The following is a 26,950-nucleotide window of genomic DNA, read 5'->3' as shown; positions in this document are numbered from 1 at the left end:
AAAAAAAAAAAAGGGGGTGAACGGTGAACCCCTGCTAAGCACGATGTGTGGACTGTGTGGGCGGGAAGACGGACGGGACGGGATGGGACAGGACACGGGGCGGCAGGCGGGCGAGCAGGCGGTTGGCGGCCGCCTCGGCCCCGCCCGCCTCACCTGAGGCAGGTGCGCGGCTCGGCGGGGCCGCCCGGGCCCGGCCCAGTGCGGCGGCGGCGAGGAGAAGGGAAGCGAGGCGAGGCGAGGCGAGGCAGCCCTAGCCCGGGCAGGAGTGAGTATCCCCGTGGGGGGCAGGTGGGCTCCACAGCGGGCGAACTGCAGCGGTGGGCTTCCCCCGCTGAGGGGACGGCTGCTCCGTCCTGCCCGCCGCCTCCTCCCCCCGGGTGGGCGGCCGTCTGTCCGGCGAGCCGCTGGGGCGGGCATGGCGGGGGGTGAGGAAGCCGCCCATCTCCCCTGTGGTCCACCAGGAGGGCACAGGGGAGCCAGGAGGCCGGTCAGCCGTCGGTGGGCCGCTGGGGCTGCTGCCCCGCGGGTCCCCGCCGAGCAGAGCCGGTCAGACCCCGCCCTAAACCAAGCTTACGGTGCTCTTACACGCTTAGTTTTCCCAATAATTTTTCCTTCTTGCCCTATGTTGTGCGAATAGTGCATCCTCCAAGTAGAAATTTAAGACGCGTCGAATATGGCACTGGCCTCACCAGGCTGCTGGCAAAGTTGAGCACGTGCACTCTTCGTTTTCTAGAAAAGCTTGAGTATTTTTTCCTTTTTTTTTCTTTTTTTTCTTTTTTTAATCTGGCTTCATCTGTTGGGATATCCCGTGTACAAAACCTGGCTGGGTTTTGTAAGGCTGGCTGCCGGCCCTGCAGTGGCGGGGTGTGGCCGGGACTGGATTCCTCTGCTGCTTTTAAGATTTGTTTGCCTTGTTATGCCGTCAAAAATTGGTACTTTTGAAGTTAAATAAAAATGCCAGATTCTAAATTTTGTGCCAGATCTGTGACTTTGAAATGAAAGTGATGACTAGTTAATCGTTATAACCTGCAAAGCTTATATGTAACGTGTTTTCTGTGTAATGGGATACGTTTCCTTTTATGCAACTTCATGTGCTGGCCTGCATACATCACTTTTATTGTAAATGCTGGTTTATGACTGCATTTTTTTATATTTAATTATTTTACTTTGCAGGGGAAATGACAGCTAGTCAGAAACATTGATTCTCTATCCAGCGTTTGCCTCCTTATGTGCTTCAGCACTCTGCTGTCGCAGGGGTCTGCTTGCAGGGGCCAGGAGTGCAACGTGGTGGAGCCAGAGGGGTCGGTGGTGCTGCTCAGTTATCAGATGAGGCCTCGGTGATGGAGAGGGGGGCCAGATGAGTCGGTTGTGTAATTCTCGCGTGTAGCTCTGCCATGTTATATCACCTGAGCAGTGTAGAGTGCCTTCATTCCTGCTTTCTATCAACTGGAGTGCCTTGAGGTGTCAGTATAGGAAATAGATTCACCAGCACCACCTTTCTGCATCTGTGGGTCGGTGGAAAGTGAAGCTGTATATAGAAGTTGTCTTGGATATTCCACAGTTCATATAAAACTCAGCGTTTGTATTTGTGTGTGTAACATGTAGGTGTGCCTAGCTCTAACCTTGAGATCAACTATTTCATGTTTCTGTGTCTTGGGGAGGGGAGCGTGGAGGATGGTTATCTTAAACCTTGTTCTGCCTTCTCAGCCCTCAGTAGTGGGAGACAGTCACAGTCTGTACCTTCTTCAGTTGATGTCAACTTCATACTTTTGAAATGAACTGTAACAGAATTCACAAAACACGTTCTTGTATCATGGTTTCTTATCACTAAGAATTACTATTTCTGATGTAACAAGGTCCCTATATTTGGGGATTTTTTTAAACATCCATTACATTGTTGTAAAAGAGCCTGTAATGCAAGGCTGCTGTGAAGAATAGGCTGTATGACTTAGTGGGAGAGAAATGCTATTGCGACAAAGACAATCTAAGAGCTTAGGTAGAGCTCTTCGAACTCTCGATTAATAAATATCAAGTACTCTTTTTTTTTTTAGTGTTTATTCCTTTTAGTTTGAAGAAATATTTCTTGTATGATTAATTGTAGAAATTAATTCATTGTGGGAATTAGTAACTTCTTAGATTTTACAGGTGCACGTAGGGAATTGGGACATGTGTGAAATGGGGAAATAAGAGGGTCAGAATGTTGGTGACATTTTTACTGATAGAAGTGTTAAATATTTTCTGTGTTTTGTTAAGGTACCCAAATATATTTTTTTTCATGTAGGTTATTATTATAGCATATGAGGCTATTGGGTAGTGCACACTGGGGTTGTCGTCTGTCACATTTTTGTTCTCTCTATGCTTCTGTCCCCAGTGAGAAAATAAACAAGAAGGTTTTTAGGATTTTTTTTTTTCAGAAAAGCACAGCTTTGTTTTACTTGAAGCTTTTTTGTTTAAAGGTTAATGTATTTGTTTACCTGCTTGGATTGCCTTAAAGTATATCCTTTGTGATTAAAGTAGAGTTAGCAAACCAAAGCTGGGATTCCCTTTGGGATTTTTCCCTTACCCCTATGTCTAAATTTCACATATCATACCAACTCTTGTATTAACGTGAGGAGAGACAGGCAGAACTGAATTTCCTAGCTCTGACTTAGCTTCGGTCAGGCTACTTATCTTGCTTGGTGGGCAGCACCCAACCCCTTTGGTACCAACTGTTTACACATCAAACATATTACAAGTGTATACGAAAGACTTGCTAAAAGATTTTCAAGTAGACAGTTTCCCAAGGCTTGGCTGGCAGAGTGGATAGGTGTGGTGGCGTGTTTTGAGCAAAAGCCTGCAATTCTCATACAAGTTCTTGGAAGAGTTCACTTGTTAGTCTGAGGCAACTCCCAGGGTAACTCCGCCTTTGGTGCGTATTGTAGAGCCTACCACTGTCTGTATTCTTGAAAATGCCGTTTTCTGATTATTTTTGTACAAACTGAGTGATTATTTTTTTTCTTCCCCATGCCTGTTGTGTTTATCCTCTCTCCAAGTGCAAAGGCTTCAACTCAGTTGTAGAACTGTGGATTCAGGATTTTAGCATTCTTGTAATTGTTAAAAGTAACAAGGATTTTTGAAGACTTTTAGCTACAGGTGTTCCACTGCTCTGCCTTCTGTGCAGCTGAGCAGATGTCTGATGTGCTTTTTGGAACAAATCCTCTGATTCAGCTGCGCCTCAGGCAGTTAGCGACTATCTTCACGTGCCACAGTTCCTTAGAAATAAGAAGACATCACTTAGTTGAAACATCTTGCATGTACAAAGGGAACACATTTTTCTTTAAAGTGTCTTGTTAGTTATGTCTGTATTATTTTACCCTCATATGTTCCAGCTCTCATCAGAAAGTTCATCCTTCTAGGAGATGAGAGGAAATTCAGCATCTCTAATTTGAATTTCCTCCAACCTGACTTCAGTACAAAAACTGCTGGGATCCTAGCTCATCAAATGCTTTTGATAATGTGTGTTATAGGTTGTTTTTTTTAAAATTCCTTGACTTTTCTCAAGGAAATAGTTAATTCAAACTGGGATTGAGGACTGATATCCCATCAAGTTACCAAGTGATACTCTTTGTGTTTGGATTAGTTAAGTCCTTTCATCTTTGTTGAGAAAAATAATAAAAAATATGCACACAGTGAACCTGTAGGCACGGGGATTTTCCATGTTGTAGGGTTTTTTTAGCATTAACAAAATGGATATTCCATATGAAAAATAATTGAGATCCCTTTGTCTAGAAATACATACATAATTGGTAGCAAAATCTGAAAAGGCAGCTTGTCAACACTAGCAGCTGACCAAAAACCTTGTATGCTTTTGGACACTATACATGACAGTACTCACAATGACATAGCTAACAGGCATAAGTACTTTTATCCCATTTCATACAATTTAATTTATTCAGATAGCCTGTGCAAAAGCTGAGGTTATTTTTGGATGTGTTATTTTATGTAATTACTGCATTTCAAATAAATTTTGCTTTGCTTTCAGAAAGGTTATCAGCTAGCATCTCAGTTCATATCTCTGTAAGCTTGAGTTTACAAAATCCCTGTGCTTAGAGGACAACAGCCTAAAAACTTGACCAGGAAGGATAAATTTTCTCCTTTAAAAAACCTCATAGCAGAAAGCCCTATATCAAAGTTAGTCTGCAAAGAGCAGTTTGCCTTGGAACACTGTCTAATAGTAAAAGTAGTACAAGTGCAGGTTGAGGCTGGGGCAGTTTCTCTCTCTGGGTTTGGAGTTACCAGAGTTACATATTTCCAATAATAATGAACTTATCTCCAGAGGTAGTTTGATTTCTATAAGTCACAGTAATACATTAAAAAGGAAAAACAAAACAAAATAATAACAAACAAAAAACCCCACAGAAAACAAAGGCTTACAGAGACAAGAACAAAGGAAGGAATCTGCTCTCTGTCTCCATTACTTCCTTTCTATCAATGGAAAGGCTTCTGTGTTTGAAGTGGCTCTTTTGTGAGTAGAGACTTGTGATTCTGTAGGTTTTGGTTTGACTTTGTACTGTGTATTTGCATACCAAAATCCAAATGTAGATTACTGTGTTTCTCATCGTTGTTGTCTGACTTCTTAGCTGTCTTGGAATAAGCATACAGGTGCAATGAAAGATTCTATACAGGTTTTCAGAAGTACTAATCTTTAAGATGGCATTTGTCGTCGCCCCCCCAAATTACTGTGATTTAAATATATGTATGTAATTTTGTGAATGTAAGCTTCGTAAATTCAAGGATTATTTCTTTTTATATCCCTCTCCCCAATTCAATTAAAAAAAACCTGTAAATATCTAAGCTTTATGTAATGATAGAAATGTCTGTGAGATTCTGCTCCTTGAGGAAAAATTGTTGGGCTATTTTCCTTTTAGAAAAGGTGCTGTCTTCTGTTATGACATTCCTTTTTCATATTTGAGCTCTTGAAGGCTGAATTTAGTTGTAACTTTATTATGCTCATGAGGGTTTTCCTGTGTACAAGCTGTCATCAATGGCTGACTTTAACAGGTTATTGCAGGTGAAACAAGATAAGACATGCTGGTTTTAACGTGGATAAGAGTGGGGGGGGTTGATTTTCAGCTTTACTTCTAAGCACTGTTTCACTTCTTTCCAATGCAGTGTTTGGGAGGAAAAATCTGATTGTTCTTATATTTCCATCTGTTTTAGGTAAACATTAAAATACTTCCAACTCCTTGTTTTCTGCAGGTTCTGTGGACCTTTCTCCTCTGTTCTCCCTCCGCCACCCCTACCAGCGCCAGCTTAATGCAGTACCGTGCAGTAAACTTCTTGTTACCTAGGCTGGGAATGGAGGAGAGAGTAGTTACGTTAATTCAAAGTACAAAAACCTATAAGGTTGTGAAAGCACACGTTTAGTCTACCAGTGCAGCTCAGCTTAGTTCCTGCTGCAGTGCTTGTACCCTGCCATAACTCTTACTGTCTCTGACGTAGCACTAACTACTCACACTGAGCTTGTTGAGGAACTGTATTGTGCGAAAGTTAATAAAATTTCAGGAATCCAGGTGATGAGGAGCATGGTAGAAATACATGAGATTTGTGTAAGTCTTCACTGTACAGAGACACCCTGTTTTCTCCGTTTTGACTTTGCTTCCATTGCCTCACACTGATGTATTTTCTGTTGTCTTCTGACTCACTTGCTGTTTTCAAGGTGCCTCCATCAGAATTGTACAACATAGACAATTGGCACAAACCTGTGTCAGTAATTGCTACTTTCTCATTCCCTGCTGCTGCTTTCCTAGACTCCTTTTTGCCATACCATTAGTGCACATTCTGAAGCTTTCATGATCAGACTGCCTGTTCTAAGGCTTTTCTCTTTCATGCTCCTTGGAGTCTTGAGGAAACAATACCTGCTTGTTGCTGTTGCCTCCAAAACCAGGAGTAAGGAACTTGGGTTCTGACAACAGAAGTCTGCCAGGTTTCAACTAACGGGGAGTGGTTATTTTATTTGATCTTTTTCCTCTAGGTTCCTTTTCAACTTCTGCCACTGTTTCCTTGGACTCCACAGATCTTTTCTTGACATTTCCTTGGCGTGGCTGCTTTGCTGCCTACCATTGGCTTCAAGTGTTGGAAGTAGTAAATGGAGGAAGACTGATGGAGACATGTTTAACATAGTCTGCTGCTTGTTATCCACTGCTCTATATTGCCTCACTTTTTCTTGTGGTTAGACAAAATGCTTATGATGCACGTCTTGCGTGCTGTTCTAGGAACAGGAGAGGTGCCTGAGGACTGGAGGAAAGGCAATGTCACTTCAGTCTTCAAAAAGGGCAAGAAGGGGGACCCAGGAAACTACAGGCCAGTCAGCCTCACCTCCATCCCTGCAAAGCTCATTCTGGATGTCATCTCTAAGCATGTGGAGGAAAAAAAGGTTATTGGGAGTGGTCAAGATGGATTCACCAAGAGGAAATCATGCTTGACCAATCTGATAGCCTTCTGTGATGGCGTGACTGGCTGGTTAGATGAGGGGAGGGCAGTGGATGTTGTCTACCTTGAGGCTTTTGACACTGTCTTACTGTGGACAGTGAGATGGATTGAGAACCAGCTGAATGGCAGAGCTCAGAGGATTGTGATCAGCAGCGCAGAGTCTAGTTGGAGGCCTGTAGCTAGGGGTGTTCCCCAGGGGTCAGTACTGGGTCCGGTCTTGTTCAACATATTCATCAGTGACCTGGATGAGGGGACAGAGTGTACCCTCAGCAAGTTTGCTGATGATATAAAACTGGGAGGAGTGGCTGACGCACCAGAAGGCTGTGCCACCACTGAGCGAGACCTGGACAGGCTGGAGAGTTGGGTGGAGGGGAGCCTAATGAAGTTCAACAAGGGCAAGTAGAGGGTCCTGCACCTGGGGAGGTATAACCCCATGCACCAGTACAGGTTAGGGGCTGACCTGCTGGAGAGCAACTCTGCAGAGAGGGACCTAGGAGTCTTGGTGGACAAGTTCACCATGAGGCAGCAATGTGCCCTTGTGGCCACCGAGGCGGCCAATGGTCTCCTGGGGTGCTTTAAAAAGAGGATGGCCAGCAGGTCGAGGGAGGTCATCCTCCCACTCTGCTCTGCCCCGGTGAGGCCACATCTGAAGTACTGTGTCCAGTTCTGGGCTTCTCAGTTCAAGAAATACAAGGAACTACTGGAGAGAGTCCAGTGGAGGGCTACAAAGATGATCAAGGGAATGGAGCATCTCTCTTATGAAGAAAGGCTGAGAGACCTGGGTCTGTTTAGCTTGGAGAAGAGAAGACTGTGAGGGGATCTCATCAATGCTTATAAAGACCTAAAGGGCTGGTGTCAAGGAGATGGGGCCAGACTATTTTCAGTGGTGCCCAGTGACAGGACAAGGGTCAATGGGCACAAACTGGAACACAGGAAGTTCTGTCTGAACATAAGGAGAAACTTGTTTCCTTTGAGGGTGCCAGAGCACTGGAACAGGCTGACTAGAGAGGCTGTGAAGTCTCCTTCTTTGGAGGTATTCAAAACCCGCCTGGATGTGTTCCTGTCCAGCCTGCTCTACGTGAACCTGCTTTGGCAGGAGGGATTATCTCTAGAGGTCCCTTCCAACACCTGCCATTCTGTGTGTTCCAAATATCAGATGAATACCAGGGCTGGAGCTGGCTACAACAGTACCATGATGTTACATATTTGTGAAACCAAAATTACATTCAACACTTTAATTGTAAGGCTGACTTGAAATCTCTTGTTCAGGCTCCTCTCCAACACTGCTCTTTCTTGCTTTTCAGGTTTCTCTTTCCCATTAGATGTTCTTCTTTAACCTTTCGTGACTATGCTAGTTCTCATGTTTATGACTGTTCTTAATCATAACTTTGAATGTTCTCTGTTCATACAAGCTTTTTAGGATTGATGTTGCTCCTATGACCACGAGTATTTGCAAATTAGCTATGCTTTAATGTATTCTTATGCTGTTTCTGAGCTTTTTAGTGAACTGAAAGTGAAGACTGAATTACTGTCTGAGGTTCGTAGAAGGTATTTGCTATTGGTTTTTTTCATCTTTTTGGTAACCAAAAAAACTCAAAACCACCTTCCACCAAATACTTCAAAGCTCACACATACATGGGCAACATATGTATGAAATCTGCATGTAAGGCTTTGTCTCCACTTTGTCGTCAATCTCCTTTGAAGCTGTACTTTTGATGTTAAGGTTCTCGTAATGCCACCATGCTTTATTTCATCTGTTCATATTCAGCAGAATTTGGATTATATCAGAATTAGTTATAGCTTTTAAGTAAAAAGGCTTTATTTATTCTTTATTACACCTTGCTCAGATAATTTCACCAAATGTTCAGCCAACACATTATTACTGTTAGTCAGAATGTAAATTAGAGGCTGACGCACTTGCCTCATCAGCTTACAAATTAAGCAGTTAATCAATTTTGGTGTGATATTCCCCCATGGGGTTTGTGTTGCTGACTCACATATGCTCAATATCTTTTCCTTTCAACAACAAGCAGGAGTGCAAATGAAGCTTGCTCCCAGCTGAGCATTCACTGGTCATGGCATTCCAAATCCATCAGTCAGTATATCCTCCTGATAGATATTATTGTCTTATTGCACCTAGTTACCTCTTTCCTGAGCATTACTTGAATACAAAGCAGACAATTATATATGCATACTTTAAAAGCTAATAGTGAAGACAGTGCTACAGGATTATTCCTTATGTTATTGAAGGGGTAAACTGAACGTGGAACTTCTGCTTATTTCATACAGTATTTTATTAAAAAGCAGATATTTCTGTAACATCTGTTCAATAGGCTTGCAATATTAAATCAGTTTTTAAGAACAGAATTCTACAGTTCAAATTCTAAGGTAGGCTTGAGGGGGAGGAGGACAATTTGATAGGTGAACAGAAGTTTAAGCCATTTTTGATGTCACAGAAATATCACTTATGGTTTTGTCTGTTTATACAGTGATCAAAGTTAGAAGAAACAAGATTTTGTCTCTAACTTTCATAATCTTTGGTAATTTTATTTCTATCGTATTTTGGGACAGACACCAACATTTAATAGTGCAAGCTCCTATGTACTTCTGTTTTTTTAAAAAAAAAAAATAACTAGTTTTGAATTGTCTTTGACATATTTGTGTAATTTTCCACTTACTATGTTTTTTACTGAAAAAGCATAATGTTCTTTGCCTTTGGACAAAGTTTTATGGAACTGATTAAAATAAAATGTAATAGTGAGGTCTCACCTGTGTTATATAGCTAACCATTAAATTTTAGTGTTGATTTTTGTCTGTGTCCTTATTTAATCTTAAATTCTGTCAACAAAATCTTGAGTGTGGCATGGCCTAGGAAGGAGAGTCAAACCTCCCTCTTTCCACAGTGATAAAAATATTAGATTTCTTTTGATATGGCCCTAGCAATCTTAGCAAAATGGGAGTCCAGCCAGGCTTTATCAAGCATCATATTTTACATAATTAAGGTTAGGGTGTGGGCTTGTTGTTTGTGGTTTTGATTTCTTTTTAAACAAGTCATCAGTTCCTCAAGATCCCTGTAGGCTTCCTGCCAGTTCCTTAGTATCTATGTAACATTATGGAAGTAAGTAGAGGAACTCAAAATGAGACACTATGGAAAGAATCATACGGTAGCCACTTTGAGTAACTGTGTTGGTTTTCAGCAATGAAAGTGTTTAATCAGCTGGCATGTTGATCCCATCCTTCGTTATTAAAATCTTTCTGTGCCATACCAATTCAAGTCACTTCAATTTTTATACCTGCTGCTTGCTGTCTAAATTAAAAGCTGGATTTAAGTAATTTTACTTGCAAGCCTTCTCTACAAGGTGCAGCTTTGAGCTCTTCAGTTGGCAGTGCGTTCCACCTCTTCCTTTTTTCCTTCCCTCTTCTTCCCTCTGTATCTCTACTGTGCTTTAGAAGTATCACCCATTCCTTACCCTGCTTCTGAAAGTGCACAAATCTGGCTCCGTGCAAAGTAACTGCCAGAATAGTGGTGTCAAATCTTCCTGCTTTTTCTTAGTCCAGAAAAATAAGCCTGCGTTGCTTCAGTCTATGGCAGGAAGGGGAAAAAGCAAGGGAGTGTATTCCTGCAGATACCCAGGGGATGCAGAAGCAATATTGATGTAGGAAACAAATAATACAGGGAGAAAGTGAAGTTTCTGCTGTTATTTTGAGGATGGGAAGTTAGGTTATTCTCGTGCTTAGTGTTGCAGTGTACAGTTAGATGAGGAATCTCTCTCCATCTCCCCTGTCCCTTGGTAATACAGGGATCCCCTTTGCATGTGGCACAAAAAATACCCTTTCAGAGGGATTAGAGTGGAAATACATAATTTTCCATTTGCTCAAGTAATGCTATTTTTCTGTGAAAAGTTTGCGTTTAATATAATGTTTAGAATCAGAGAGCAGATGAGTCATAGAATAGTTTGGGTTGGAAGGGACCTTTAAGGTCGCCCAGTCCGACCTGCCCTGCAATGAGATGGGACTTCTTCAACCAGGCCAGGTTGCTCAGATCCCTGTCCAAACCTTGAAAGTTTCCAGGGATGAAGCATCTACCACCTCTCTGGGCAACATGTTTGTAAAAACACCATCCTTATTACAACATATTTCTTAACTAATTTCTTCCTAAGTAGCAATACCAGGATAAAATTAAGCCAGGTAGGAAAATCATAGAGTCAGACTAGGTAGCTTGTGAAACTTTCGAAGTAAACACTGAAAAGGATTACTTTGACATCCTCCCTCCTGCCCCAAGGTGAGACCAAAACTTGATTTTGAAACCAATTATGTATTGAGAGTTGAAGGGACAGTGAGCTAGTAACAGCATTACTTTTGCTGGCTTATGAAATTCAGCTTTGGATTGTCATCAATTAAATAGTAACTCCTACGTGCACATAAACTTGCACACACTGTTTTCTGGTAGCCGTCAAATCTTTCTGAAGCAATTCTGAATCTGAAAATGCATATGAAAACTGTAAAGTTATTTTTTTTTGTTTGTTTGTTTGTTTTTAACTCATCTCTTCTTGTTTGTAGACACTTAGGTCTGAAAACATCTCATGTTTTCTCAGTGGACTTAGCTAAGGGATTTCTTTTCTAATGCTTTTAAAAGATGAGCTTTTTTTTCTCTTTTTAGTAGTAAGAAGAATGAATTGGAGATGGTCCTCCAAATTCTGAGATTGGCGAAAGAGAAGCAAGCGGGGGGAAGGAATGCATGCAAAGATAAGGAAGAGGAGAGTGGGAGGAGCACAGGAGTATATTTTACTTCTCTGTAATCTAGAAGGTGGATAATGCTTGGTTTTGCTTGTTTTGTGTAATGTGTTTTTTTTATCTCCAGTGTGCACATGTCTTATTTTCATTGTCTTGATCACTTTGCTGGGAGTCCTGCATGGTCAGACGTGTAACCGTCCATTTTACCACAGTTAAAGTGAAGCATATGTTCCACCTTAATCTTATTGAAGCATAGGAGTAATTAAGTACCAAGAAACGTGTATCTTGTGTAGACTGCGTAGGTGACCCTCCCCAAAATCAAGACTTATAGACTTAAAAAATATCTTAAGTGAAAATCTACATACAAAAGTGTTCACCTGGTTGCACAAATGAATATGCGCTGTGTGTTACAATATTAACTAGAAGTTATAATATGCTAAAAGTGTGTTACTCATGCCTTCTTGAGAACAATGGTGTGGCAATACTCTTTTTGTGATTGCCTCAATGTATCTCCATACGAAAGCAAAAAATTTTCCTATTTTTCTCCTACGACATCCTGGTAATATTTTCCCACTGACCTTGAAAATGCAATGTCAAGTACAAACAACGGAAGTAGTGGAGAGGTTTACTCCAGCCCAGTTTGTTAATCTATCTGTTCATATTTTGTTTGGGCTATGCTGGTCTCTCTTCTTGCTGTGTCCGTGTGGCCAGGTTCCAGCCTGGTGAACCACGGAAGAAATGCACGTTCAAAACTCCTGCAAGTTGGCTGTGCTGGTTTCAGATGAGGCAAAATTAATTTTCTTCGTAGTAGCTAGTCTGGGGCTATGTTTTGGACTCGTGCTGGAAACAGTGTTCATAGCACAGGGATGTTTTAGTCATTGCTGAGCAGTCCTTACACAGAGTCAAGGTCTTTTCTGCTCCTCACACTGCCCCAACAGTGAGTTGGCTGGGAGTGCACAAGGAGCTGGGAGGGGACACAGCTGGGACAGCTGACACCAACTGACCAAAGGGATATTCCATACCATAGGACGTCATGCTCAGCAATAAAACTAGGGGGAAGGTTGGCCAGGGGTCTACTACTCAGGGACCGGCTGGGCATCAGTCAGTTGGTGGTGAGCAATTGTTTTCATTTGCATCACTTGTTTTTCTTGGATTTTATTCTCTCTGTTATTTTCCTTTTCATTACAGTTTATCATTATTATTATTGTTACTGTTGTTGTTGTTATTTTATTTCAATTATTAAACTGTTCTTACCTCAACCCACGAGTTTTCTCACTTTTACCCTTCCACATCTCTTCCCCCCATCCTGCTGGGGTAGAGGGTGAGCAAGTGGCTGCATGGTGCTTAGTTGGCATGGTGCTTAGTTGCTGGCTGGGGTTAAACCATGACAGTGGCTTACAGTTTTAGTGCCGTAATAGTCAAAGAAAATTGCCGTGCCAATAGCTTTTTTCTGAAGTCCTGAGATCTTAGAGTTTAGGACTTCACCTTCCCCTACTGTTTCACACACCAGGGACTTGGCCATCATCTTAACTTTCTGAAAACAGAAGGGATGATTAGGACAGAATTAGTATGTCTCTCTGTTACCGCAGTGCAGTTTACAATCTGTTGCATTTTATGCATGTATTTCCTTCTGTTCCCAGAGAGACTGATATTTCTGCACAACCTTGTGATGTCTGCTGTCACTTCAAACTCTCCAATGTTATACCTGCTGCATTTTCACCAAAGCCAAATGTTGCTACAAGCTTTCACAGGGGAAGCTAGGTCAGAGACTCATCTGTCAAAATCTCTCTTGTTCTGGGAATCTTTCTTCTTGCTTGGAGGACATACTAGAGGAATACACTTCACTTTGAAAAGTAGAGGCGTAATTCCTATTCTAGTCAATGGAACCTGGACAGAAACTTGGCTGACTTGCGGCTAGGCGTTTCACTCAGTCTGAGCTGAATTGCTCTCCAAGTTTCATTGATTTAATCTCAAAATGTATTTAGTCCTCACCTTCATGGCTTTGGGTGGGAATGTTGCCTAGAGAGAAGAGCTGAATGAATGTTCAGGGAACACCAATTAAAAAACTTGGCGACTTTTGACTGAAAGTTGTTTCTCTATGCACAGTCTTTTCTATGTGTTTGTGAATTTAAGAACAGTGGAATTTTATTGAAATACTGTCGCTGGTTCTTTTCAGGAACAAGACATGAGGCTAGGTGCATCTTTGCTCTGACAATGTATTTATGTATTACTGAGACAATTTGATGCTGATGAACTTGGAAATGGTAGGTGTTGATATGTTCAGGCAGGAAAACAAGAATAATTTAAGTCGTAGCTTTGAGAGGCTTTAGTAGATGTGAGAATCGAGACTAGGTCATATCTTTTTATCTACACTAAGGCCTCATTTTGCAAATCTACAGGTGAAGCATTACTATTAATTCATAAAGTGGTATTTATACTGTTGCAGAATATTAATATCTTACAATTCTTGATTCTGTTCAGTAGTTGATTAATGACAGCAGATCTGGTAGATCTAAATGGAATCAACACTCTTCTGTAGAATTTATGATCTCATGGATATGGGGGGTAAATTTGAAGATTTTTTTGTGTTTGCTACTGTAGTCTACAGCTTCATAAAGCAAACGTAATCTGTCCCTAGTCCCTGCTTTTTCCTCAGCTGAAATCTACAGAGGTGCTTATGTTGGATCACATTGGAGAGAAAATATTGGTAAACCTTTCAACAGGAAGTCGATTACTAAAGGAAATTTCTTGGTCTGAAAGAGAATTTTGTTCGCATTCAGAACACACTTGCAAGTTTAGCTCTGTAAGAGAAAAATCTTCTGAAGAGATGTTGACCTTTTAGTGTTCATTGGTCAACAGTTGCCAGTTTGAAGGACAGCAGAGTTGATGGTGGTACAGAGAAGAGCAATTAGAGTGAGCAGAGTGATGGAGCAACTTCCTTGAGGAGAGACTGAGAGGCTGAGACTCCTGAAGGAGTGGAGAAGGCTGGGGGGCTGTGACTATCTATAAAAGCATGAAGGTAGTGGATAAGTTGAAAGCAGTAGTTGTTTACCAGAATTCATGAGACTTGAACTAGCAGTCATTCACTGTAGCTACTAGATTAATTTAGAATAGATTAAGTATTTCTGAGCTGCTGCTGCAGAAGTTCTGGAGGCAAAGATTATCAGCAGGTTTGCCAAATTCATATGCAACAAGCCCATAAATAAATACTGACAGGAACAACTGAGGATGTATCTCCAGCATCCTTGCTGTTATCAGTGGATTCTGAGGAAGCACAAGGGGAACAGATTGCGGAAAAGAACTGGGCTTGTGCGCTCTTCCTAAGTGGCATTTTCCATTACAACTATCAGGGACGAAGTGTGCGTCTGATGCAGAAGATCATTTCTTATATTTGCGGTTTCCCCATTTGTGGTGTTTACTCTTTATTTGTAAAGAATCACTTTTCCCATACAAATTACACTGTTCTATTTTTATATGAGCTATCCTAAACTGACCATAGATATAATTTCTTATTTCTTTCATGTTTTACAGTGAATAACCCTATACCTTCCAACCTGAAGTCAGAAGCTAAAAAGGCAGCTAAAATATTACGAGAATTTACAGAAATAACTTCCAGAAATGGACCCGATAAAATCATACCTCGTGAGTAAAGAAAATGTTTTGATTCAGCTAAAACCTCCAGCACTCCCTTGTGTTGCAGTCATGCTCTTCTTTACCAATTCCCTCTGTTTTCACTGACCATAACTTAGAGAGGAATGAAGATCTGGAGTGCCATAACTTTTGTGAAAACCTTTTGGAAGTAAAGGGGTTTGCTGTATTCTAGGCAGACATTACTTTCTGGGAGAGATCTTTTGCATGTTCACAACCACAGGATATCTGCACAGGAAGGCTTCTCTCTGGGGTGGGTGGACTGCGTCATGCTCGCCCTGTGAATATCTGTTCTTAAGGGAGAACCTGGAAGAGTAGCTCTAGTTCTTGAATATCTGTGTTTATTAGAATTAGCTATACGAAAGTAAGTTGAAGGAAAAAGATCAGGATACATTTCTCCTTTGATACTGATTAAGCACTCTTATTTGCTGCTGTCCTCTTTGTTTTTGCAATTGGTATTCTGTGTTTCTCCTAGTATCTTCCTTCATCTTGTGTTGCTGGTTTTGGCTTTGAATTTATAACTATTGTGTTCCAGAAGGACTGTAATATGAGTTGCAGAATGATGACACTTTATTTACCACAAACACTGGCTAATGATATAAGCTAATTAGGCTGCTGTGTGTCACTGTGATTTAAATTCAGACTCCTCCAAAAATCTGTAGAGACATGGATGTCAACTATTCACTGTCTCTTTGTCTTTCTAAGGGTACTCACACACAATATTCGTGAAACTAATTCTATACGAGCTAACTGGGATGGGTGAAGCAGTTGTGTCAGTGTAGAGATGGGTGGAGGCTAATGTGACCTGTGACTAGCTTTGTGGTTGACTATGGCGTGTAAGTGTCATTGTCAGTTCAGCTTTTCTTTTTTTTCCAGTTTTCTTTAAGCTTTTGCTTCAACTGTTTGACTCTTATGTGTTCAAAATTGCTAAATATAGAGTTTTATTTTCTCCTTCTAGAAATTCTCTTACAAGATCTTGAATAAATGAATTTGCTGTTTCAGCTCATGTAATAGCTAAAGCCAAAGGCCTTGCAGTTTTGTCCGTTATCAAGGCGGGATTTTTGGTGACTGCTCGAGGCGGAAGTGGAATTGTATTAGCTCGTCTTCCTAATGGAAGTAAGTGTCTATTTTCCTTTTGTACTTCATGGGAGAATTAAAAAGAAAACAAACATTTTCTTCATTATTTCTTTTCATGGCATAAAGCCCAAGATGTGTGAGGATTCAAGCCAGTAGGTGACAATGTTTGGATTGAAAGCTGTTTCCAAAATTTTTTACCTACTTTTGACCAGATGTAAATGCTTTCGGTGTCTTCGTAGAAAAGGATGAAATATAAAAGTGTATAGTTTAAAACTCATTAGAATAATGAATTATATCCAGTTATGGACAACTGTATGATAAGTAATTTGTAACAAAGATTTGTTTAGATCGTGAGGGTTTGTATTTCTTAAATTTCTTTCTGCATAGCTACATGATTTCATTGTAGTGGTTTTTAACATAGTTTTAAATAGAGAACTTGTTAACGTTTTTTAACTCTAATAATAAAATTAGTATTTCCTGTAAAGTGTGGTAAAAAATCTGTAAATTTGTCTTGTTTTGCATGACAGCCTGGTCTGCTCCTTCTGCAATAGGAATTGCTGGCGTTGGTGGTGGATTTGAAATTGGAATTGAGGTATAATTTTGCATTTGAAATACTTTCTGGTAACTTCTTTTGCAAGAAATTAAAATGCATTGACAAAGATCTGAATGTTAGTGAGATAGTAGAATTTATTTTTCTGTGTAAAAAAGCTATTATAAAATTCATTCATACAAGACAAACAAAATTGGAGGTTTGATCCTATCAGTCTAATTGCTTGGAGAGATTTAAATGAAAAGAAGTGACATAACAGCTATTTTCTTGATTTCTCACTTTGAGCAGACTGAATTTTTCCCTTATGGAAAGCTTCCTGTCAGTGTTCACCGTAAGCCAATTGGAGTTAATTAAAAGTATCCTGTACTTTATACTGTATCAAATTCTTTGTTAAAGAGCACAAGGACTCCATCTGCCAGGAGACTGAAAAGAATTGAAGGTAGAGTGAAATGGAGTCTAGCTAACGTTACCATATTTCATGCATTTCCCACTTCACCCTTCAGTTTGGGAACACCAAAGCTGGTGGTACCTCCTCTGAAGGAATGCTACAGAAAATGAGCCAGTTTCCAGCCAGCAGAAATGGTTAAAGTAAGGGACTCTCAGCATGTTCCAAGAAATCCTGTTGATCTGAGCCCTGACAGTGCTCTGCCTCTGCTTCCCATCTCTTCTTCCTCACAGCTGCTTCACCCTTGTTTGTTTCTGTCTTTCCTCCTCCTTCCCACCCTAGCCTTCAGTCCTGTCCTTCTCCTTTCTTTCTGTTTAGCTTCCATTCTGATGATTCCCAAAGAAAATCAAAGTAATAGTATGCTGCCAACAAGATCTCTTGCTACAGGTGTCCTACTTTTCTGAAGAATCCATGCATAGCTGATCTGGGTGGTCCACGCCAGCCCCCAGTGTGTCTCCTACAACTACCCAGCTATCCCTGTCCTGACAGCCAGTCAGCCAGCACTCACATAACGAGCAGCGGATCGATATTTTATTGTATCCTCATTGTTCACTATGTGATCTCAGGCATTATTACTGTGCGCTTTTTAAAGGACACTGTAAATACTAAATCATTAGTTTTTGTAAGGAGTTTCCTTTGGTTTTCATTACTGCAGGATCTAAACGCATTACAAAACATTGAGTTTGAGCCCCAGGGTTTGGGTTTTGGTTATGGGGCTTGCGTGCGGTTTTTTTTGCTTTTATGACAATGAAACAGACTTTTCACATTCAATCTGTGAAACTTTTCCTTTAATCATCTCCATCTGATATTTTAGATAGTGTAACCATTTCCTATTGATACTTACTCAAATAATTTCAATACAAAAGCTATTTCTGGGAGAGTGTTTTTTCTGAGAAATATTGTGCCCTTCATTTGAAATTTTAGTCAGTTTACAAAATACTGTTTCCTTACTGGCATTATTATAACACAATCTTACTTACTTCTTCAAGAGAGGAGATGCTATTCAGAAATACCTAAGTGGCTTAGGACCCCGGAGTCCAATTTCAGCATTCTTTTAGTCATATATAATCATAAACCTTGTAGAAATTGGTTGAATTTTATTCTTGTAGGAGAGATTATAGTTGGCATAGTTGTAGTGGTGCTTATGAGTGGTTTTAAACAAGAAGAAGGAAATAAGTTGTAGTATTTGCATGCTTTTCCAAGTGAAACAACTTGGTACCTCAAATTAAAGACCAATTTTAAAATTAATCTAAATACTTTTCTTGAAGGTTTTCTCACTATGGATTAATTTAGCTTTAGCTATGGATTCATCCTCCTAATGGGTAAGATGAGGTAGCAGCGTCCTGAATGACATTCTCCTCTTCATCCATGGATGAAACTACTCGTGTCAGCCATCTTTTGTTTGCGATGGGGTGTAGGTTACCAGGGGGCTAATAACAAAGACCTCTTTTACTTGTGTGTGATACTTCTGGGACAGCCTTGTTTTGCAAATAATCTGGTATTTCCTCTTGTATTCCCTGCTGTCACTGTTTGGAATTTGGGGTAAGTTGCAAGTTTTTTCTGAACCTGGCTTTCAGTCAAGTCCATCAGATGAAAGATCAGGCACGGAAGTCCTTGGATATTCAAGTTATCTGTTGAAAAGATAATCCATCATAGTAAGCTACAAAAGTGTAATCTACTCTGTTGAACAAACTGGGATTGTTTCAGTATTGTTTTTTTAATATATGTAGTGTGTTTACTGAGCTTTCAGGTAAGCTATAGAGTGATCTTTATAGGATCTTCTGTGTGTTTGAAAGGCTTTTTTCTTCTTTAATATGCTTCGTAGATTGGGAAAAGAGTTGTAGGAGATTTTCATTGAAATTTGTTAAGTAGAATACCGTTGTAGCTTTACAATACTGGTGGTAATAGGCATCGATTTAAATAGTAGTAGAAGTTCTTTGATATGTGCATTTTGTGTCACAATCCAGACAAATAAAGTCTTTTAAAAATAGTGATTTTCTTTTTTTTCCATTTTGCATTTGAATCTCTCAAAAAGACTTTGTTAGCTCTTCAGTTATTTGGTTTAATAGTTTCTTGAAGAAACTGGCTACATCTCATATATTCAAGTCTTAAAAATTAAATATTAATTCATATTGAACCCTTAATCTTCTGTCAAGAAAATAAAATTTTGTCAATAACAGGAAAACCTGTATCATTTTTGCTGTTTACTGTTTGGACAGTAATTTTTGTTTACTGTAAAGTTCTGTCTTCCTGTTATTAATTCAACTAGGGAAGGATCAAAATTATTTTCTTAATCTGATCTCTCTTCACATCTCAAAATGCCTTTGTAATTGTTTGCAAAAAACATACAAAATAAAAATTAATTAATTAGGAAATTTTGAATTAAAATAAGGTTTCTGTTACAACTGTTGTTTATCACATACTGACCATATCATCATTTGGGAAAAAATCAGTCAAAAAGTAGGTGAAAGGATTTTTAGTTTCAAAATACCTTGCAGAAAAATAATCAACTTTGTTATGAAAATTCATTCAAAAGAATCCTTTACAAGAAAAGAAGTAATTCTCAGAGAGAACGAAAAATTCTCACTTCAATTAAAACCTTGATAAATAGAGAGGTGGTTTTCATTTGTGGAAGGGAATATCTTCAATAATCCCACCTGTTTTCGTGCAAATCAGGAAATACTTCTCCCTTGCCGTTCTAACTTTCTTCTTAAAAAACATAGTACTTTATTTGATATTTTGTAGGTTTCAGACTTAGTGATAATATTGAATCATGAAAGAGCAGTAGAGGCTTTCGCCAAAGGAGGGAATCTTACACTTGGAGGAAATCTTACTGTGGCAATTGGACCTCTGGGGAGGTGAGTAAAATACTTTCTTAATATGGGGTAAATTTAAATGTGGGGTAGAGTTAAATATTGAAGATAGCTTTAAAAACTATAAACATTGATGTGGCTTTTTTTGACATGTTACAAAACAACCTGGGCAACCTGTATGTTGACTGGACCTTATTGTTCTTGTGTTATGCCTTTTTAGTTGCTTGTTGCCCTTTTTTTTTACCTCTGATAAAGGCATTTATTGTTAGAAGGGAAGTGTTCTGAGATTTATTCTCTTTCTTCAGGAGACTGCTTGGCTAGACTCAATAAAGAGTACAGGTGCTACTGTGCTTGACTGAACTGTTATTGTCATTAACCTATGGGCCTGTGCTTTCTGTCACCGCGGTTCTGCCTGACAGTAAATAAAAAATACACCAAATAATTACTTTTAAACCTTAAGTGGTTAAGCCAGCTTACTTTGAAGGATGAGATGATATAATCACAGAATAATTTAACTTGGAAGAGACCTTACGAGATCTCTACTTCAACCTCCTGCGCAAAGCAAGGTCTGTTATGTCTTCAGATCAAGTTGCTCAGGCCTTTATTCCAGTTGGGTCTTGAAAAAAATCCAAAGATGGAGACTACTTAGGCTCTCTGGGCAACCTGCTCTCTGCTCAGCTGTCCTCATGGTGAAAAGTTTTGCCTTGCATCCAGTCAAAACATTTCTTGTTTCAATTTATGTCCAGTTGATGTCCATACACTGCTATAAAGAGCCTGGCTTCATATTCTTGATTGCCTTTTCATAGATACTTGAAGGCTGCTGTTAGGTTCCCCCTGATGTTAGGTTCTCTTCTCTAGGCTTACCAAGCCCAGGTGCCTCAAACAGTGCTCATGGAACATGCGCCTTCTGAGACCTTTTTCTTTTATGATGAAGTTTTTGCTGGTGAGGTGTTATCTTTTCTGACAAAATAAAAGGGATAAGATGATATCTATTCCACAGATGACAGAGATCTGTGGATCAGGGGAGGGCAGCGAATGTCATCTGCCTTGCAGAGGCGTTCAGTGTGCTGTGCTGCAGTGTCTTTGTGTCCAAGCTGGGACATTGTGGCCTGCGTGTCAGGGCGGGACAGGCTAGTAAATAGGTGAAAAATGGATCCTTAAGCTTGAAAAATAGTGGTAAATGACTCATGTTGTACTCAGAAACTAGGTTTCTATGGAATTCCTCATGAGACTATTCTGGGACCTCTCCCACTTGATGTTTTTATCAGTGACCTGGAGGTGCAGATGCAAAATATCCTCTTCAAGTTTGTGGATGACACCAAATGAGGGGTGCAGCCAGTACATTTTGGGGTAGGGCTGCCATGCAGAGCAATGGACTTAGAGAGTGTAGAGATAGGATCCAACAGGAAATCTCATGAAATTAAACAGGGAAAAATGTGAAATTCTGCACCTTAGGTTAGATGAACCCTCTGCAGTTATGTAGGCAGGAGAAGGTGCCGGGGTCCTGGTGGACAGTAAGCTGAGCCAGCAGAGCATGCTGACAGAAAAGGCAGTGAACAGTGTAGGGGGCTGCATCAACAGAGCTGTAACTAGTAGATAAGGGAAGTGATTGTTCCCCTTTTCTTGGCACTTCATAGACTACACCTAGATTATTGTGTCCAGTTTTGGCCCTGCAGTACAAGGAAGAAGTTTGTAAACTTTAGTGTGTGCAGTGAACAGCTACAAAGGTGGCCAGGGACTTGGAGTACCTGAACGATGAGGCTGGGGGAGCTCAGCTTGTTTAACCTGGAGGAGAAAACACCTTGAGGTCTTCTAAAAGGCTGCATTCCCAACAGGGGATCACCAAGAACATAGACCCAAATTCTTTACTGAGGTGCATAGCAGGAGAGTGAGAGATGGTAGTCATAAGTCAAAACAAGGAAAATTCTGACTGGATATGAGAAAAAAATTTTCAACATGAGTATAATTGAGCACTGACACAGGTTGCTCAGAGTGTGGAAACTGTCCTTGGAAATCTTCAAAAACTGGCTAGACAAAACCCAGAGTAACCTGATCTCAATTTGATGTTGTGTCCGTTTTGAGCAAGAGGTTGGCAAGACTGTCTGACTGATGAGGTATCTTCAAACCTAAAATATTGTGTAGTCCTGTGTAAGACAAAAATTGTAATCTTCCAGTTCTATTGAGGTCTGGTAAGGCCTTACGTGAATTATTTTGTGCTGTTTTAGGCACCGTAAAATCGAGGACGATTTGGATATATTGAATGGAATTCCAAGTCACCACAAATATAATCAGATCATTTTAAAACATGATTCAAACATGGGTTAATCATTTTCAGATTTTGGAATGCAAGAGGAGGTATAACGTGGAGCATTCACATGAGGCAACATTGCTCTGTGATTCAGAGGAAACCTTATCAAACAACTTAATTACTTTGTACTTGGTCCTGTCTGAAATAAGAACTGAAAAAGGATTTCAAGTCTGACCCACTTGAATATATTCAATACAGTTTGCAAGAACAGAGGGAAGTGAAGCTTTTGCTGACTTTTGGTGGGATTAAAATAAAAAGACATTGCTATTCATGTTGCAAAGCCATATTGAAGAACGTAAACCAAAATTTTTTTCCTTCTAGGAACTTAGAAGGGGATGTTGCCCTGAGAAGCTCTGCTGCTGTCTATACATACTGCAAATCTCGAGGACTGTTTGCAGGTGTATCTCTGGAAGGAACCTGTTTAATTGAAAGGAAAGAAACAAATCGCAAGTAAGTTCTCTTCAAATCTAGAAGATTCAGCGAAGGCATAGTGACAAAATGAACTAGGGCACATTCAATTTGGAAAAAGAGTTTGTTGTGCGAACATACTGTGCTGAGTTCAGAGTTTCTTGAGGGCCAAGGGTTTCTTCAATTTAGACATCTTGCAACGGGTATTGAGATGATGCTGAGTATTTAGAGTTTATATATCTGTGGCAGGTTGACCTTGGCTAGCCACCAGATGCCAGCCAAGCTGCTCTGTCACTCCTCCTCCTCAGGAAGATGGGAGGAGAAGAAATATGACAAGTTTATGGGTTGAGATAAAGGCAGGGAGATCACTTACCAATTACTGTCTTGGGCAAAAAAAACCCCTCAACTTGGGTATATTAATTTAATTTATTGACAGTTAATAAGAGAGTAGGATAATGAGAAAAAAGAACACATGAAAAAGCCAAAAACACCTTCCCCCCAACTTCATTCCCAGCTACTCTACCTCCTGCCACTGAGCGGCGCAGGAGGATGGGAATGGGGGTTGAGGTCACTTCATCACACCTTGTCTCTGCCACTCTTTCCTCCTCACACTCTTCCCCTGCTCCAGCGTGGGCTCCCTCCCATGGGAGACAGTCCTTCACAAACTTCTCCAACATGGCTCCTTCCCACAGGCTGCAGTTCTTCACAAACTGCTCCAGTGTGGATGATTTCCATGAGGTGCAGTCTTTCAGAAATGGACTGCTCCAGCATGGGTCCCCCACAGGGTTACGTGTTCTGCCAGCAAACCTGCTCCAGTGTGGGCTCCTCTCTCCACGGGTCCACAGGTCCTGCCAGGAGTCTGCTCCAGCACGGGCTTACCATGGGGTCATAGCCTCCTTCAGGCATATCCACCTGCTCTGGCAGGGGGTCCTCCACAGGCTGCAGGTGGATATCGGCTACACTGTGAATCTCCATGGGCTGCAAGGGGACAGCCTGCCTTAACATGGTCTTCACCAGGGGCTGCAGGGGAATCTCTGCTCCAGCGCCTGGAGCACCTCCTCCCCCTCCTTCTCCACTGACCTTGGTGTCTGCAGAGTTGTTTCTCTTACGTACTCTCACTCATCTCTCCCAGTTGCTGTTGTGTAGCTTTTTTTTACCCCTTTTTTTACAGAGGTGCTACTACCATTGCTGATGGGCTCAGTCTTGGCCAGTGGTGGGTCTCTCTTGGAGCTGGCTGGAACTGCCTGTATCTGACGTGGAGGCAGCTTCTGGCATCTTCTCACAGAAGCCACCCCTGCCGCCCCACCCCTTACCAAAACCTTGCCATCTAAACCCAGCACAATATTGTAGAATATAGGTATTGAGGTATTTACTGCATAATGAGAAATATTCTTTTAGGCCACTTGAAACAAACAAAAAAAATCTGGTTTAGACCACTGATTTTGAGAAAATACCCAGTTTATGGAATGCTGCTTCCTTTGTGCAGCCTGTTAAGTTTAAAATCCAAGGAACCTCTGAGTGTCTTGCATTTGTATGTTCTGTGTTTATGAAAAATTTGGTTCTGCTAATATCAGCAAAGACTAATACTGATTCTAATGACAGCATGTCAGTAACTTTTAGCTATCTCCATTCATAAAACTGAGGTTACAATGAATTAAGGAATTTTAGTACATCATTAAGGAATCTATGACAATGTTTTGCAAAAGTGGTGTGTGTTTCTTCAGTTTGCTGTGTGATTGGCTTTCAAATAGTCTAGCTGATGCATACCACGTGAGTAGGAACAGAATATTGCTGGTGAAGATCGTTTTGAAATAAGGTGGTAGGTAGGTATTCAGGTTTGCTACAATTACTTATCATTGGAAATTTACAGCGTTCAACTAGTTCTGTCATTGCTCAATAGATGATCAGTAGGAGAAATGCAGGGACAGGGAGGAGGCGGGGGGAACGTCTGCACAAGGTGAATTTGTCTAGATGTTGAAATGTAATGATGATCAAATACCTGGCATCTTTTCTTTTTTATCAGGTTTTATGGGCAGGATATTCGTGCTAGTGCCATCTTGCTTGGTGATGTGCCTTTTCCTGCTCAAGCAGATGATCTTTATGAAACTCTAGCATCCTTCACTGAAGTATATGAAAACGAAGAGCAAAAAAATAACCCAGGAAAAGCTGTAAGGGAACAAAGATGGGTTTGTGCACCTCTTTTTCACATAGGCTCTTTCTGGTCCTGAACTGTTCCGAGTCAGTGGTGATGTTGATGTTCACGTGGCATTTGTAACTTCTCTACTGGATGCTTAAAGGCATAACACATTGCAGATTCTGCATGCGAGTAATAGATTCGTTCAAGTATTGCCCCGGTGGGCTCCTCTGGACAAGAACGTTGCTGGTTTTGCTTTGCATCCTCCAGAATAACAAAGTATATCTTTTTTTTTTTTTTATAATAGCGCATAATCAAATATGAGGTATGATTAGAAAAGTTTGTTCTACTATTCCTAATCAAGTTAATCTGCAAATAATGAGCATACCAGGTTTGATGTGGATACTCTTCATTTATCTACTTTTTCTGTCTTCCATTCAAACAGTCACATTTACAATATGATACTAAGACCGTAGAAAGTGTTTTCTTGTAGATGTTGATGTTACTGATAGACAATCATTTACTTTCATCTTTTTTAAACCCATGGTGAATTTACAGTCGTGTATGTCACTAGTTCTTTAGTGTGCTTCTCGAGTTCATACAATTTCAGTGGAGAAAGAGTGAATTATTTTTTTGTCAGTGTAACTTGACATACCTCTAGACTCTGAACTTACAATCTACTTCCAGGTGTGATGCAACTTTTTATAAAAATTTGTACATTTTAGGTAAATGACCCACCTGCTAGACCATCAGCAAGACCAGAGCCACCTAAACCCACTGTTAGACCAACACCACCAGGTTAAAAACCTTTTGATAGTGATTATTCTCTATATAAAATTAGAGCATTAAAGCCTAATGAATGTTATGCAATTATTATAGTAGTAGCTGTCTCTATAAAAATATTCTGTTAATACTCTTCCTTGGGCAAACACTGAAAACATGTTGGGATAGTGCCATGAGTGATACAGGGTAAAGGTTTTGTTTGTTTTATATAAACAAACCTTTTCTCTCTGACAGATTTTCTGTAGAAATAGTGTTTGTATAGTTACAGAAGCATGTAGTAGTTCAAAGGAAGCATTCATGTTTATTGGATATGTAGAAGCCCAATGGTACGATGAAACTTCTTAGTAAAAAGAACAGTCCTACTAGAAACTGCTAGTCCTACTTCTAGAAACTTCTGGATTCTAGAAAACTTAGTTTCTTTTTCAGGTTGTCATTATGTTTTAATAGGTAGAGGTCTTACAGTAGAGCAGAAGAGGTAGAGTTTTCACTCTATGACAGTTTATCTACCAAAGTGCTCTCATGGAAAGCAAGGCTTTACTGTGTAGCTCCTGTTGTTAACTTGATTTATTTCTCTCGACAAGGATATAAGGCAAAGTTCTTATTTATTTCTTCTGTACGGCTCTGTAGATAACTACAATCATTTTATAACTATTGAACATGTATTAGAAAAGCAGTATATGAAATATAACAATGTATGTTAATATATCATATAATTTGCTACTTTATTTTCTCTTTCAGCTAAAAAGAATACAAACAAACTTTATCCTGAACTTCCAAATGATTATGCCTCTGTGGGTAAGTACTAAGCTTACACATATTTTATTAATGCAGTATGGAATCTGAGAAGTCCTAAGAGTGTTTTGGAAGGCATCTAACAATATCTAGCTGTATGTATTTTACTTTATTGTCCATGTGTTAAAATGATATTCAGGTCTTGTATGGTGTCCTGAAAAAAATTTCATAAATGTGAATCTTATTCCCTGGCTTTAGATTCCAACAGCGAAGTTCTTTTTCTGAACAGCAAAAGTTCTTTTGCGTTATTCAGCGAGCACTGAAAGTGCTCTGCACTGAAAAATGCACTGAAAATAATAAAACTGTTTTACGTTACCACCTAATTGAAATGAAAAAGAAAGCTGATACCACAAGCTTGTGTTCAAGTCCTTATGCAAGGTACTATAATTCCTGTTTTAATTAAAAAGTGCTTCCACAGGTCATATCTGATTTTGCTGGCATAAACAGAGATTTCCATTGCAGTTACACTCCTTGAGGTTTTTGTGTTGAGTTGTGGTAACATTATACTACAAAGTTGCTACTTGTTCATTGTTCTATTCTGATTCTCTTAACTTTAAAGCAGTTTCATCTCTAATGGGAGAATCTTACTCTGTAGTATTTGCGATGTAGCTCTTGAACTGCGGGGCCCATCATCTGGAAACTTAGGATGTGATCTGTTAGGAAAAAATTTTACTACAAAAGTTGTTATGTTCATTTGGCTGCTATAGTGTTTGCTCCCACCAGGAATCCCTTCTTTCACAGGTAAAAGACTGTTAGCTGCTTCAAAGTCAGTGAAACAAATAATTTC

General features: G+C 40.1%; 1 protein-coding gene across 2 annotated transcripts in view; it reads left to right on the top strand.

Moving 5' to 3' along the window:
- Positions 1-27: 27 nt before the first annotated feature.
- The window catches only part of SH3YL1 (SH3 and SYLF domain containing 1), a 51,184-nt gene continuing 24,261 nt past the window's right edge, over positions 28-26,950 (top strand). Inside the window, exons 1-9 of one of the 2 annotated variants that reach the window (XM_063330392.1) lie at positions 28-265; positions 14,737-14,847; positions 15,856-15,969; positions 16,458-16,522; positions 19,671-19,783; positions 22,368-22,496; positions 24,478-24,640; positions 25,314-25,386; positions 26,110-26,166. In XM_063330392.1, the coding sequence (XP_063186462.1) occupies position 265; positions 14,737-14,847; positions 15,856-15,969; positions 16,458-16,522; positions 19,671-19,783; positions 22,368-22,496; positions 24,478-24,640; positions 25,314-25,386; positions 26,110-26,166 (826 nt within the window). In that variant the 5' untranslated portion in view covers positions 28-264. The remainder of the gene's footprint in view (positions 266-14,736; positions 14,848-15,855; positions 15,970-16,457; positions 16,523-19,670; positions 19,784-22,367; positions 22,497-24,477; positions 24,641-25,313; positions 25,387-26,109; positions 26,167-26,950) is intronic. The other variant, XM_063330391.1, reaches the window with a different exon arrangement.

Source organism: Chroicocephalus ridibundus, chromosome 3 (assembly GCF_963924245.1).
Source record: "Chroicocephalus ridibundus chromosome 3, bChrRid1.1, whole genome shotgun sequence".
NCBI classification, from domain to species: domain Eukaryota; kingdom Metazoa; phylum Chordata; class Aves; order Charadriiformes; family Laridae; genus Chroicocephalus; species Chroicocephalus ridibundus.
Note: the sequence above shows the minus strand (reverse complement) of the source record. Positions and strands in the feature narration are given on the sequence as shown.